This window comes from Haemorhous mexicanus, chromosome 5 (genome assembly GCF_027477595.1).
Source record: "Haemorhous mexicanus isolate bHaeMex1 chromosome 5, bHaeMex1.pri, whole genome shotgun sequence".
NCBI classification, from domain to species: Eukaryota; Metazoa; Chordata; class Aves; order Passeriformes; family Fringillidae; genus Haemorhous; species Haemorhous mexicanus.
Genome location: NC_082345.1, coordinates 18465471 through 18479843, shown reverse-complemented (window position 1 = coordinate 18479843; position 14373 = coordinate 18465471). Strand labels below are relative to the sequence as shown.

Below are 14373 nucleotides of genomic sequence, written 5' to 3'. Positions count from 1 at the left end.
GAAATCTACTAAGAAATGTGTGCTTATAAAAATGGCAATTACTTATTTGAAGCTTCCTGGGCATACTTGGAGATGAATTTCTGGATTTTGTGATTGCAAATATAATTTTGTGGCTTATTTTTGTTGCTTGCAGTGTAAGACTTTAGAGACGAGTCCTAGATTTTCTTCTTCTCTGAGCATCTTTTACTAAATTCCAGTCAATTATTACAGCTCTGTGCAAGTCCAGTGAAATCACTGGGATTGCCCAGGTGCAACTACAATGAAGACTCTGAATTTCAGAACTGGAGCTACAAAGCAGGATGAAGAAGAAAGAAAAACTCTGGTTGTACTCCCCAAGTGCAGGTTGAGTTAGCATTGCTGATGGCTAGAAACATCTGCTTGGAGGAGGTGTCATCTTGAAGGAAAATATCAATTAATAACTGAAATACTTGTGATCTGGGCAAAGTGGCTGTGGTTTAATTCACAGAGAAGCATAGAACTGTTTTCAAAAGCTGCCTTGTGCTGTACAAGTGCAGGGTGCTTCCAGGTTCCCACAGCCCAGAAGCCCATCCACCTGAAGATGCAGAGCTGGATCTTTGCCATGTTAGGTAACTCATATGGAAATAAACCATCCAGAAAAAAAAAAGAATGGATTTAATTTTATCTTTCTTTCCTTTTTAATTTTTTTAATCTCATTTTTTATTTTTAATAGGAAAAGAGCTGTATCTCTTCAAGGAATACGTTCCACACACGATTAAACATTAAAACAGGAACACATCACTGCACACAGACTAAAACCTGCTTTTTCCTCCACTGGAATTGCAAATCCGTCATTGTACTGAAGGAAAACGAAACTAAGATTTTTCAACTAAATCTTTTAGTTTGCCTCTGGCACAAAACCAAACAATTTATATTGTGAGGTTTTCTGTCTGCATAAAAATATTCCCCTGCAACACAGTTCATCATGGGAAATGTTCCTCAGTGTAACATATCTGTCACTGAGATTGTTCAGCAGATGATCCATTTTGTCTTGTTGTGTCGATAAATACTTATGCTTTTGGGCTGCTCCAGATAGAGGATCATCCAGCCCAGTTCCTGGCCCTGTACAGGATCCCCCAACAATCCCACCTTGTGCCTGGCAGTGCTGTCCAAATGCTCCTGGAGCTCTGGCAGCCTTGGGGCTATGACAATTCCCTGGGGAAATGGGAATTCCCTGTTCAGTGCCCAACCACCCTCTGGGGGAATGACCTTTTCCTGCTATCCACCCTAAGCCTTCCCTGACTCAGCTTCATCCCATTTCCAGAGTCCAGAGACCCTGTCTCTGGTCACAAGAACAGAAGGTAGCTTTCCACTGGGAGCTCTGGGATGGACGAGGATGAACTGGGAAAAACTGAGATGGAGTAGGAACTCTGGGAGTGAATAGGAGGAGCTGAAACTTCTGGGATGGACTGGGATAGACTAGGACGGACTGGGAGATTTGGGATATTGAGTTAAATTTCCAGATTTGTTTTCGGCGGTGTATGCTAAGTAGCTCAGTTTCTCCATCCAACATTGCCTTTATTCTCATGTTGGCTTAGCAACTCCTCACGTTGTTCGGATCTCCCTTTGGCAACAGTCTGTGGCAAACTCATGGAAAAATAACATTCAAGGCAGCACATACATGGAAGAGTGAGCTGAGAAGACAGCCTGCTGACCATCCTGGTGTAACCTCAGCCAGATGCCACTCACTCCTCAACAGCAGGATCGGTGGGAGAATGGGAAGGGTAAAAGGGAGAAAGTCTCTGGTTGGGATAAAGGCGGCTTTATAGCAAAACAAAGCAAAACAAGGAATTAATTCACTGCTTGCCATTGTTGGCAGGTGTTCAGCCATCACCAGGAGAGCAGGGCTCCATCACATGCACCAGTTTCTCAGGAAGACAGACACCATTACTCCAAACATTCCTCCCTTCCTCCTTCTTCTCCCTGCTCACTGATCGTGATGTCATAAGGTTTGGAATGTCCCTTTGGTCAGTTGGGGTCACCTTTCCTGGCTGTGTTTTCTCCTAAATTCTCTCAGCATTGTGGCAGCAGAAAAGCAGGACAGGCTTGGCTCAGTGTAAGCTCTGCTCCACAATAACAAACCCGTCTCTATTATCAGCCCCGTGTTCAGTACAAGTACAAAGCACAGCCCCATACCAGCCACAGCCCCATACAGCCCCTAGTGAAACTGTAAAATGTGGTGTACTTCAGGCCTTCTGGGAATATAATCACTCAGGACTTCTTTATGTCCTATAGAATTGCTGAGTTGTAACAGCCAAAATGCAATGAAATGCATGTGTGAATTTACAGGAATGCTTTTTCAAGTAGCCTTCCAGCTATGTGCTGGACTCTGTGTATGAACTGTTAAGAGTATTTTTGTGCTGTGTACACTGGACCAAATTATTGGTGCTTCTGGTTGGGTCTGCTGTGCCCCAGTGCTGCCAGAACTGTCCCAAAGGAGACGAGGTCACAAGAGGGGCTGCTGAGTAATGCTCTCTCCCACAGTATTTGAGGCACCACCAACATGGCAATTGACGTATAGGCAGGGTTATGTCTTAGGTCTAATTCCACATCCTGGTTAGAAAATCCACTGCTGCATTTCTGCACTTATATGCTGCATTCCTAATTCTACTTTGGGAAAGCTTCTTACGAAGGTACAACGCTCCCAGATTTTTATTATTATCCATGGGCAATTGTGCCTTAGAAATGGTTTATAGGAAACCTTGTACCTGAATTCTAATCTGATTTAAACTCATTTAAATTCAGAATCACTCTGGCTAACTCCAGTATAAGGGTAGTACTGGTCCACAGGGCAGCAGTGGTGCTTCACAGAAATACCAACAGCAGCTGGCTTTGTGTCCTTAGTTAATTTGATTATATAGTTTTAGTTTAACTTAAACAAAGCAGCAACCTTATTATTATTTTAAGAAACCTATTTTGAGAGGAGGGAATCATATTTCTCACATAAATCCATCTTCAAATGTCTTCCTTAGATGTACATGCAGCTGGGGCTGGAGTTGAGTTTGTGTGGGGAAGGAAAAAGCATACTGGATTTCACTGATCACAGTTGCTTTAAATTATGCAGGGAAGAGGGAGATGCTCTTTATGCATGAAAAAAACAAAGTTGGCAGTGGGGATCAGAGGGGCCTTGCTTTTGTAGTTTCCCTCTGCTATAAAACAAGTATAGCAGGGGAAGGGGAAGGATTGGGGTGCCTTGCCAAGAATTATCTGAGGGTCACATTTAGTGCTTGTGACCATTAGGAAAAAAATCTGGGTTCAATGGTAGTTAGCATTCTTATAATGGTTTCTGTCTCAAGCACTGTTCTTCTGTAGTTTTACAAGAAGCATTTCAAAATAAATGCTTGAATCTTGCTTTGCCTAAATGTGAATTAAAGTCAATATCAGGGATTTCTCCTGATATGAACTTTAGTAGGACTTGAATACATGTTTTCAAATACTTAAATCATCGTTGCATAGGATATTTTCTGAATTTTGCAGACATTTTCTACATGTCTTATTTATTCTTTGCCTCCTTTATCTCGAATTAAAATCTACTTTAAAATATCAGTGTTCTAAATCGCATAATATACTTCAAAATCTCAACAGGGGAATTGAGAATGGCTCTCAACAACAAATCCTATTAATTACTGTATTTCCTATTGTACAGTTCTGTCACATCTCTTATTTTATGTGTTTTGCCTATAGAATGAAAAGGAGAAACTGACATGGAGTGACCGCATGCCTGGATATGCAGCGAACTTTGGACTGATTCTATTTATGGTAAAATAATTTGCATTTCTTCATGTTTATTAGGTGTGAGAAGCTTTGCCATGAGCATCTAGAAGGAAACCCTTTAATTGCTGTTCTCAAATATATTAAAAATCTGAAGGTAAGGTCAGTTTGGGAGAAATACTAGGAAGGTTCATGGAGCTCAATGCCTGCCTCCAGCTTTATTCTCTTTTTCCAAAGGCTGCTTGTGGAAAGTCTGATTTGCTGTTATGCTGGCAGTTCATTACACAAATTCTGCCTCTCTCCCAGCGTTTCTGCTCCATCTCTGTCATCCAATGAAGGGATAACATTGATATTTAGTTGTGAGTACAGTATTGCATTTGTTGGTCACAGTGACATTTGGAAAGGTTGAGCCTCTGAACAGGCGACATCCCTGTGAAATAAATCAGTTGCTGAGAAATATTTATCCAAGACAGGTTCAGGGATGGACTGTACAGTAGATCATGGTATACAGTAAGATCATGGTACACAGTCCTCCCTTGGGAGCAAGAATCAGGTGTGCAGGACAGTCTCTATAGTGGGAACACCACTGTCCTAGTCAAAAGTCAAATTTCCAGCAAAACAAACACATCATGAAGCTGCTGGACTTTATAAACAGCAACAGGAGGGCCTGGGTAACAAACCCTAAATTACATGGTAAAGGATCCCATTATGCCTCTGATTACAGAAATTACTGACTGAAACCTTCTGTTCATACCTACAGCAGCTACAAAATGGCATCGAAATAGGCCTGTTTACATTGCAGCATGTAACTAGGGAAACTCACCAAAATTATTTTGAGATACCTAAGTGTATTTCTAATTTACTCAAATTTGCATATACTGCACCAGTTGTCCTGAGAAGATTTCATTTCTTTTTCTGAGAATCAAATGCTCACATTGAAATTAATGTCTACACTCTTATAGATTTGCTTATATATTTATTAAGATGTATGCATTGCATATTCAGAATATTTTCTGTACATTTTAGATGTGTCCTATATAGATGTACTCACAGCATTTTGAGTGAGATTACCATCCTGTGGCCATACCCAATATTTGCTTTTTAGACAGAACCTCTAAGTGGCATGAGTCATGACTTCACTTAGAGCAGGTCACACTGAGTCTGGCTAAGTACACAGCCCTGATTGAGCTTTCGCAAGTCATAATTTTTCAGACAAGGTGCTTACATGTGCTCTTGACTTTCACTACATGTTTAATTCTCCCCTAAGCATGAGTTTAAAGTGCTTTCCTGACTCATAGCCTAGGTATTACCCTCCCTGCTTACTGTAATATCTCAGAGAGATTCATAAAAGGTTATTATCTACAGTTTGTGAGATGTAAAATGCAGAGCTCCAATTCTTCAACTTCTGTTAGTGACTAGTGGAACTATGCTGACTTTCACCATCTGGCAAAGTGGACACAGTGATCTTATTTTTGCAATATTTTGAGCATTATTTATATATAAGTACCTACAGGAGACAACTTGCAAACCATGCATGAAATTCAAACCAACTCTTGATGAGGGAGAGCGTGCTCTGCTTTTCTACGTGGATATTGCAAGTTGCTCTTTACTATATGGGATGTTTCCCTTTTTCCTGCTAGATTAGTTAAAGAGGAATTGGAAAGATCAGAGTGAAGTTTTGTTGTCAGTCTGTGAAATAGAATTGTACTGAGAAAGCTTATTGGGCTTGTTAAGCTCTATTGTTGTTATTCACACAGATTAATTCTTTTAACGATAAGGCCTAAAATAAATAATAAAATCTTGAATTTATGTGTGTGTGCAAGGGTACAAGAGTCAGACACAGACCTGCACACAAGCAATTTCTAGCTTTACATCCCATACTTTCCCTGGTGATTCTTGAAGATGGTAGTGGTTTTCTTAGTGTAAAATCTTTCCTTTTTTTTTTTTTTTCCCCCCCTTAATTTCCATACTTCTGTTGTGTACTTCACTTTTGTGAATCCTCTTTCAAGAATTGTGTCACAGTCTTTTCTTTTTTTTCTAGCTTTTCCTCTGTGTGTATTAAGCTAGGCATGCTGGTTTTTTTTCTCAAAATGCAGGTTGAAAAAAACCATTGTCTTTGCTTCTCTCGTCCAGTCTTCCATCACCAAAAAATTCCAAGGATTAATTCACACATGTGTGGATGCTTTAAAATCTGATCAAGTCCTGTTGGTGTACACAAAGCCTCATTGGACGGCAGAAGGGGCAGAAGATCCAAGTCTGATTTAAGCTATACATTTTTGCAGGGATTATAGGACAGAAGTTCACAAGTCTTATTTTTGCAGAGTGAGATCAGTGGTAGCAGGAGATCTCGGCTCAGCTGGTCATCTAAAAGTCTCTCATGAGTGTGATTTACAATAACATGACACAATTTATAAACCCCATATTTAGAAGGCACATGTTGTGGCAGAGATTTCTGAGTTGGTGTAAAGATGCTGGTAGTGCTGGGAGAGAGCAGGGTGGCATGGAGCAATTAATCACGGGGCTTTATTTTGTTTGGCTCAGTCAGAGGAAGAAAGAAAATCAATTTGTGTCATGGCAGAAGAGTTCAGCCTCTTCCACCCTATTCTCACTCACATGGTGTAATACTTGACTCTAGAATAGCCCTACTGGGGAGGCAGAGAACTATCTGGACATTAAATTGTTATCCTACTTGGATGGAGGTAGCAGCCTAGCCCACGGGGTTTTATAGCTTCCTTCTCAGATCTAGTTTGCTTTCCTGTTTGTCTTCATTCATACCAGGCTCAGTCGGTGACCTTTTCTGCAGCCAATTTTCACATCTGTTTCTAAGCAGTTCAGTCTTGGACAGACTATTCAGCTATTCAGGAGAGAAACTGCCGTAACAGGGGGGAAGGATGGCCAGAGAGAATGTTGGCAATGACAGCAAACCCCAAAGTGGGCACCGGAACAAATGGTGGCCTGCCTGATCAGGAATCTGGGCAGAAGAGGTATTTTCAGGAATGAGAGAAATGCTGTGAACATACAGGAACCATTCCCCCTCAGTGACTGTCTGGGGAGTGAGAACTGTGCTCACAGTAACTGTGCAGTCCTACAAGTCCTCCTCAATTTTCTCCTCTTGCTGGATGCACAGATAATGAAGACTCCTAAAGGAGTATTTTTCCATCTGTGTCTAAGCAGATGTTTAAAAACAGCTGAGCAACTGAGAATTTCTGAAGCCCTGGTGCTTTTGCAAAGCAGATATTTTTGTTCTTTAAACAAATAAAACTTTTCTTTTCTAGTAATTTTGTACACCTTGCTATGGCATTGCATGGATTTGAAAAGGTTGCTACTCTCTCATCCTCCAGTAACATTCCTCACGGCAGGGGGTCCCTAAAATCCTTTGGTCAGGTTCAAGTTCATTGAACTTTCATGATCTGAAATTTCCTCTTTTTCTGTTTAGTGTGGACTGTCCTAGACTCTTCTTCCTGTACTGTTAAGATATCATTCCTAAGGGAATTTGTGATGGAGAGAGGTGTGTATGGAGGCCCAGGGATCTCATCTGCTCCAGAATGAGGCATCCAGTTTCTGATTTTCCTTGTTCACCACCATAGTGAAAAAATTACAAAGAAATCCAGGGGAAAAAAACAGGAAGACAGTATCAGGAAGATCATTAAGAAGGAGGAATCTTCTCAGATTAAGAAAAAGAAAGGAGCTTAAGGTGGCTGTAGAGGTAGAAGGTGAAGTAAATTAATACCAGGTGGTGCTGTTTTATTTTCTTCCTTTGTTGGGGATTTTACTTTCTACTCTAGTGATTGTAATGGAGAAGCAAGGAAAAAGTTATGGTTCTTGTGTTTCTGCACCCCTTCTGTCACAGCTAGGTAGTTCAGCATGAATGTGATTTTTTTTTTTGGTCTGTTTATTTGGTAGGTAAGTAAAAAGAAAAAAAAAAAGATATAAAACCTAGAAATGTTTCCTTGACACAATGAAAACTACAAAACCAAAGAAAATAATATTTTATGTCATTTGAAAAGTTTTAATTTAAACTGTTTCAAGTTCAGGTTTCTATCATTCAACCTACATTTCATTTAAAATTAATGAAACAGTTCTTTAAAAGGTAAAATTAGATGTTTTACTAGATCTAACTATTACTATTTGCTGACAAAACATGTTTGACAATTTCATCTGAAAAATCCAGGAATTACTCCAAATAATTAATTCTTAGTATGTTTACTAGTTCTTCATAAAAGCAAAATGTACCCAGTTTTCACCTTCAACCTTTAATAATTTAATTCTGATTCTTGTTGTGGTTCTTTTGCAATAGTTCCTTTTCATGCAACAACCTACCCCTGCATACAGGAATTCAATAAACTATTTCTGGATCGTTAAAATGAACTGCTAAATTTCCTTAAACCCATGTTTTGAATCTGGGCCCCTAGGCCCATTTTAATAATTGCAGTAGTCTAATCTTTCACATTGAGGTAGTCTCTTTCATCTGATGATCTCAAGATGTTTTACCTAAAGTAATGAAACACTGGAATTCTTGCTAAAGGCAAAAGGAAGAATGTACCTTCTCCCCCTTTTGTGCTGTGATAATGAAAATTTGCTCTTTTTTTTTATTACTGTTTAAATGATTTCTTTTTTATTGTGGATTGGTTTAGATTTTTTTTTTTAACAGAATACCACAACCCTGTGAAATTCAAATTCTTCTTGTGGGAACTTGACCTTAAGTAGCAGGGCCAACTTTCCTCATCTCATGGGTCAAAGCTGGCCCATGAAGAATGCCAGGGATACCAAGTGATTTCTGCTACACAAATGTAAAGTGAAGCCCTAATAACCCTGCTTAGGTCAGCCTTAAAGGAATAGTAACAGGGGAATAATAACTTTAATTTGTAAGTTGACACTTCTGCTGTGCACAGGTAAAGCTGTTTGAGCCAGTAAAGCCCATTTGCCTGACTGCACATAAATACAGGCCTTTCAGTCCAAGCTCTCTGAATCTATTGTCAGATAAAAGATCTTGCTTAATTCCTGCTTTTGAACCCAAAATTCCCAAATTTTACTGCATGAATGATGTGTGTAGCTTTAATCAGAATAGCCATGTCCCTCTGCAGGAATCCATGGAATCAGTATAAAAGAATCACAGATTACGTTGAGAGGGACCTTAAAGGTTATCTAATTCTAACTCCCTGCCAGGGGCAGGGATGCCACTCACTGGATCAGGACACTCAGGGCCCCTTCCACCCTGGCCTTGGTCTCTTCCAGGGATGGGACAGCCACAGCTTGTCTGGGCATACTGTGCAAGGGCCTCAGCACCGTCACAGGAAGACTTCCTTCCGAATAGCTAGCAAAAAATATCCTCTTTTTGTTTAAAACCATCCTCCCTTTTCTTACCACTACCTGCCCATGTAAAAAGTCACTTTACCTCCTTTTTATAAGCCTCCTTTAGATGCTGAAAGGTGGTATAAGATCTCCCTGCAGCCTTCTCTTTTCCAGGCTAGACAACTCTCTCAACTCTCATCCAACTCTCTCAAGCTGTCTTCACAGGAGAGGCGCTGTGAAGCATCCAGCCCTCTGAGCATCTTGCGTCAGTTGTATGGTTGTGCCAGTTTGGAGTGGTGCATCAATTTCCTTATTTCTTATTTATATCCCTGTTTGCTGGAGAGCCTTTTCTTTCGATCACCTGCATGTTGTCACCTCACACTAAGAAATAGCCCTGCAATGCCAATTCATGGAACACACCCAACCTCCCAGCTAAAGATTCTTTTTCCAGGCTGAACTAATGCATGTGTTCATTTGTTTGCAGATCATGCTGGCGTTTTCAGCAGTGTTTGGTGTCATCGTGTACCGAATCACGACAGCAGCGGCTTTGTCCTTCAGCACAAATGAGACAACCAGGTCAAATGTTCGAGTGACTGTGGCTGCCACTGCTGTCATCATTAACCTTGTGGTGGTCCTCATCCTTGATGAAATTTATGGAGCTGTGGCCAAATGGCTGACAGAAATTGGTAAAACTGCCTCATCACATTCCTCATTAATTCATGTATTGACACCAGGGGGTGCAAGGAGGGTCCAAGAGGAGTATTTCCTCCTGGATAGGGTCTGTGAAAACTCTCGGGCCTGTGAAGGTACCTCTTTAAGCTAAGAGCTGCAGAAAGTCAGTGGGTTGTTTAAAATATGTTGGCTCTGAAAAAGTTACACAGATGTTTCCCTGATGAAAGTTTTAACCATTTCTTTACTGCTCAAATGATTTTTTGGTTCCATTTTGGGGACATGTCTGGGCTGGACTTTTTATTAATGATTTGTACTGCATTTAGTGGTTGGACTTTCAAAGTTCATTTTAAACATGAAAATACTGCTGCAAGCCTGGCTATTTATTTCTTTTGAAGAGAAGTCATTCCTTTGACTCCTGTAGAGCTTTAGGCCTAAAGTATTGATTTGTTATATATATTAGGCTATAGATGTTTACTAATAGGGGTTTAGGCTAGGCTTTTTTATTATATAAATTATTTTATTATATAAATTACACCAAGGATGTTGACTGATAGCATCTTTACATGAGATTACTCTTCAGGCTTCTGTTTCTTCTCAATTTCTTAAAACACTTTTAAATTCACAAATGAAAACATCTCTTTCAGTCCTATTTTTGGAAGAACATTACAAACTACAGTTTTGCTGTTGTTAGAGGTCCAAGCCTGAATTGTCTAAGTATGATCCTGTTTACATTAAATTCCTAAAGTATTTGAAAGAAATGAAGACAAAACGATCCATTTTCACAAATTGTCTCTTTAGTGGGTTCATTTGTTTATTTCTGTTTTGCACCAGGCTTTGGGTAGATTGTAACAGGGTTACACAAATGGACTCTGTTCTAGTAGCATAAATGAGCTCAGGCTCACTGTTCAGGCCAAAATTGTACCCAGATTTTCAGCTTTCACATGAGTGATAGGCTGCTAACTGTTTGTGACCTGATCAATTCTGCTCACTGCACCTGCCCAGGTAAGAAAGGGCGCAAATGTTAAGGAATGACACAGCTGTGTGTAAAGAGTAGGAAAAGATAAAGATGAGATTTCTCTAGCAGACTCTAGGCAGGAGCTGGGAAGTGCTAGATGCTGCCATGTCCTCTCTTTGGGAAGTGCAGGAGGAAAATCTCTCTTTGGAATCTCTCTTTCACAGTGCACCAGGCTGAACTGTGAAAGAAACAACAATTTCGTACTTGCTGATTATTGCCCTCCTGTCACTTTCATCTAATTCTAATCCTGTCAATATTAGGGCAGTATTCCTAACCAACCATCAGATGTTTTGTTTAAGAAGGATCCAGTCAGAATAATCTCTAGTGCTACAAATTATATGAGTTAGAAAGTTCACTCAGGCAGCTTTCTCCAGCGCTAGGCTCAGATGCCAATGTAATCAAAATGTTTTAAAAAATTACAATTCACGCATGGTAATAAATGTTGCTTAACTTGTGAACTGTCATTAATGAGAGGAGAGAGAACAACATACTCAATTCTCATTTCACACTGCATTTAATCCACAAGCTGAAGAACATACTTGTTGGGTTGAAGGAGTAGCTCTTGACAGCATAAGTTTCTATTCCTGGCCCAAGTACCCTTGAATCTCTGTTCAGGTGAAAAATTACATCTGTAAGCACAAGAATAGCACTGATAGCAATTGGGTTAATCATAGGTTTACAGTCATGCATATGCCTCAACACCTCCTCAATCAAGAGGAAAAGAGTAGGAGTTTTGTTGTTATCAATGCAGAGAGCTCGTACAGGGTGGAACAGGACTCCTGTGGGCCCAGTGGAGTGGGGCACTGATGCCCCTTTATCACAGATCAGACCAGCCAAAGTGCAGATGGTATCCTGCTATTCCCAGGAAGTACAGGTCATCTTCAGTAATCAGGGGGTGCCAGGCAAGATTTACAGCTTGTAACTCAGGACCACAGAATGGGTTGTGTTGGAAGGGACCTTGAAGCTCACCTCGTTCCAACCCTCTGCCATGGGCACCTTCCACTATCCCAGGTAGCTCTGAGCCCCATCCAACCTGCCCTTGGACACTGCCAGGGATGGGGCAGCCACAGCTGATCTGGGCAACCTGTGCCAGGGCCTCACCACCCTCAACGCTTCCTTGAGGCCAAGGAAGAACCAGTGAAACGGGGACAAAATCAAAACCACTCGAGTTTGTCCCTTGCAAAGGCAACAGCTCCTTCAGAGAGCTAAGGCCCATTCCACCCTTAGCTCAACTCATCCTCCACCTGCAAAGTACCAGCTGCCTAATTTTGGCATAACAACCCACCATCGTGTGTTTCATTTTTTTGGGATGAGGGAGTTTTCTCTGTTACTAATGCACCTTTTCTGGCTGAATGCATTTCTCATGCAGCACACCCGACGAGCTGGAGGACAAATTCTACACATGCCTCTACAGCTATGGTACAGGATGTCTGAAGAAACCTCTGGGACCATATATGGTGTGCAAATGTTCATCCGGAGGCTGAACTCATCCATGGGGGGGGGTTCTCTGTAAGGCAGGGTTTAGGATTTTTCTCCCTCAAGTGAAAAGTTGCCCTGCTGTTATTCGATATTCCTGCTGCCCTGAGCTTTTCTGTTGCGGATCTATTCAGTCTATGGGATCACCTACAAATTGTTTGAAGGTTTAATTAAGCTTTTTTATACTTATAGATGAGTTATGCCTTAGGGTTCATCAGGTTGTGCTCTGATCTTTTATGAAAATGTGGTTGAAAGTATCATGAAGAAAGTCAGGTAGTGAGGGCTTATTAGGCTTTTCTATTCCTTTAATGCTAAAATAATCATGCAGCTTTTTTAAGAATAAACATCCCAAAACAATAGCAAAGTAAACAGAACACTCAAACGGTGCCTGAAACAAAACCGTACAAGTACAGCAGTATTTTTAATGAAGTCCTTAAACCAGAGCTCTGGATCTCCTTATTAATCCACACTTTCTTTGTGCCACTGAAGTTCAGCCAAGAACGATAAATTTATTCAGAAAATTATATTCTCTCACCTTAGATACAGCTCAGGATGAGCAGAGAAATTTCACCCATATAAAATCTTTAAAAAATGATCCTACTATCAGTTTGAAAAGCCTCTCTGTCTTATATCTGCGTCTTCTGCTGCCAGAAAATTTCCACAGAAATTGCAAATAAATCTGAGAACAGAGTAATGAATACTGAAAATGTTTAAAGCAAGAAATATATAAAATACAGAACATATATAGTGAATTGTAAACAAAAATATGCCTTTATTTTATCACTTAATTCACTTAATACCTTATTCAAAAATGTATTTAGTCTTATATTTAGCATCAAATATTTCAGCAATCTCACCACAGAAAAGAAGGCTCACGGACTACAAGTTAAGGATGTTTTTAAGGTGTTTTTTTTCTGGTTGAAAGTCTTTGTACTTTGGTTTCAGTATTCCTCAATTGAGAATATGAATGTTTTGTTATTTTAGTTGTGTTACTGTGTAGCAGATCTACTTGTGTGAGTCACTATCCATACATACAGCAGAGTAATTTATACTGTTTTTGCTTTGTGGAATTGAATATCTCTGGAAATCAGGACTCAGTGACAGACCTAGTGGCTTTGGTACAAATTAGAGGTACAAAAGAAAAATTAATATAAGCCCAAAATTTGAAGTTTGGGAGTTTTTTGTTTATGTTTGGGGATTCAGGGATTTTTATATTACTTACTGATTCAGTTCTCTGGTTTGCTTTTTTTTTCCCCCAGAAATACCAAAAACAGAGAAAAGTTTTGAGGAAAGACTGATTTTGAAGGCATTTCTACTGAAGTTTGTGAATTCTTATGCATCAATTTTTTATGTTGCCTTTTTTAAAGGAAGGTAGGATAAATATCCTTTACTTTTCTGTATACGCATTTTTTCATATCTGTCTATATTAGTGGATCTGTGTATAAAAATGGGCACAAAGGCCTGGGACTGGTCATCTTTGCCAGCTCTGAAAAAACATCTTTGACAGGGTTATCTAAAGTTAATAATTCATTTTGGTTTTTTAAAAAAGTGTAGTTTTTATAATGAATGGTGGTGCCTACAGGCTTTAACTTTCCACAGTTTAACAAATTGAAGCATCATTCGGCAAAGAAAGGTCTTCCTATTTCAAATTTAAAATTATGGAGCTCTTTTTTCTATTACTTTCATTTTATTTTGCATTATTCTCGTGTATCAAATTAAGAAATAGCTACAGTCAACTGGCAAATGAAGTGATTGACCAAAAAGCTAATTCAGCTGTCCTGCTAAATAAGTGAGACTTCCTCTGGGCTCAGAATCCTTTTCTTTTGGGACCCAGTCATCCATATGCTTTTGAATGGGAAGCTTAAAATTATTCTTTGCTAAAACTTTGGCAAAAAAATTCTTAAAACATCCACTGAATTCTGTTTCCTACCACTTTGCTCTTCCTTTTGGGGGCTGTAAAATTTTTTAATCTCTGCTCTTCACTAATCCTATCCAGCACCTTTCATTTGAGGATTAATGAAGCATTTTGCCAGCAGTTGAAAAAAAGTCACCAAATTCTCTCTTTTTTAATCATATTTTTGTGTTGTATGGTTCGAATAAAGTCAATATCATTGTTTCTCGTGGTGTAGCCAGAAGAGTCTTTGTTGTGTACAGATGTGTAAATAATTCCATTCAGGGCACTATTCACA

General features: G+C 39.7%; 1 protein-coding gene across 1 annotated transcript in view; it reads left to right on the top strand.

Moving 5' to 3' along the window:
* The window catches only part of ANO2 (anoctamin 2), a 150373-nt gene that overhangs the window by 108082 nt on the left and 27918 nt on the right, over positions 1–14373 (top strand). Inside the window, exons 15-17 of the mRNA XM_059847912.1 lie at positions 3703–3777; positions 9506–9707; positions 13444–13555. Of these exons, the coding sequence (XP_059703895.1) occupies positions 3703–3777; positions 9506–9707; positions 13444–13555 (389 nt within the window). The remainder of the gene's footprint in view (positions 1–3702; positions 3778–9505; positions 9708–13443; positions 13556–14373) is intronic.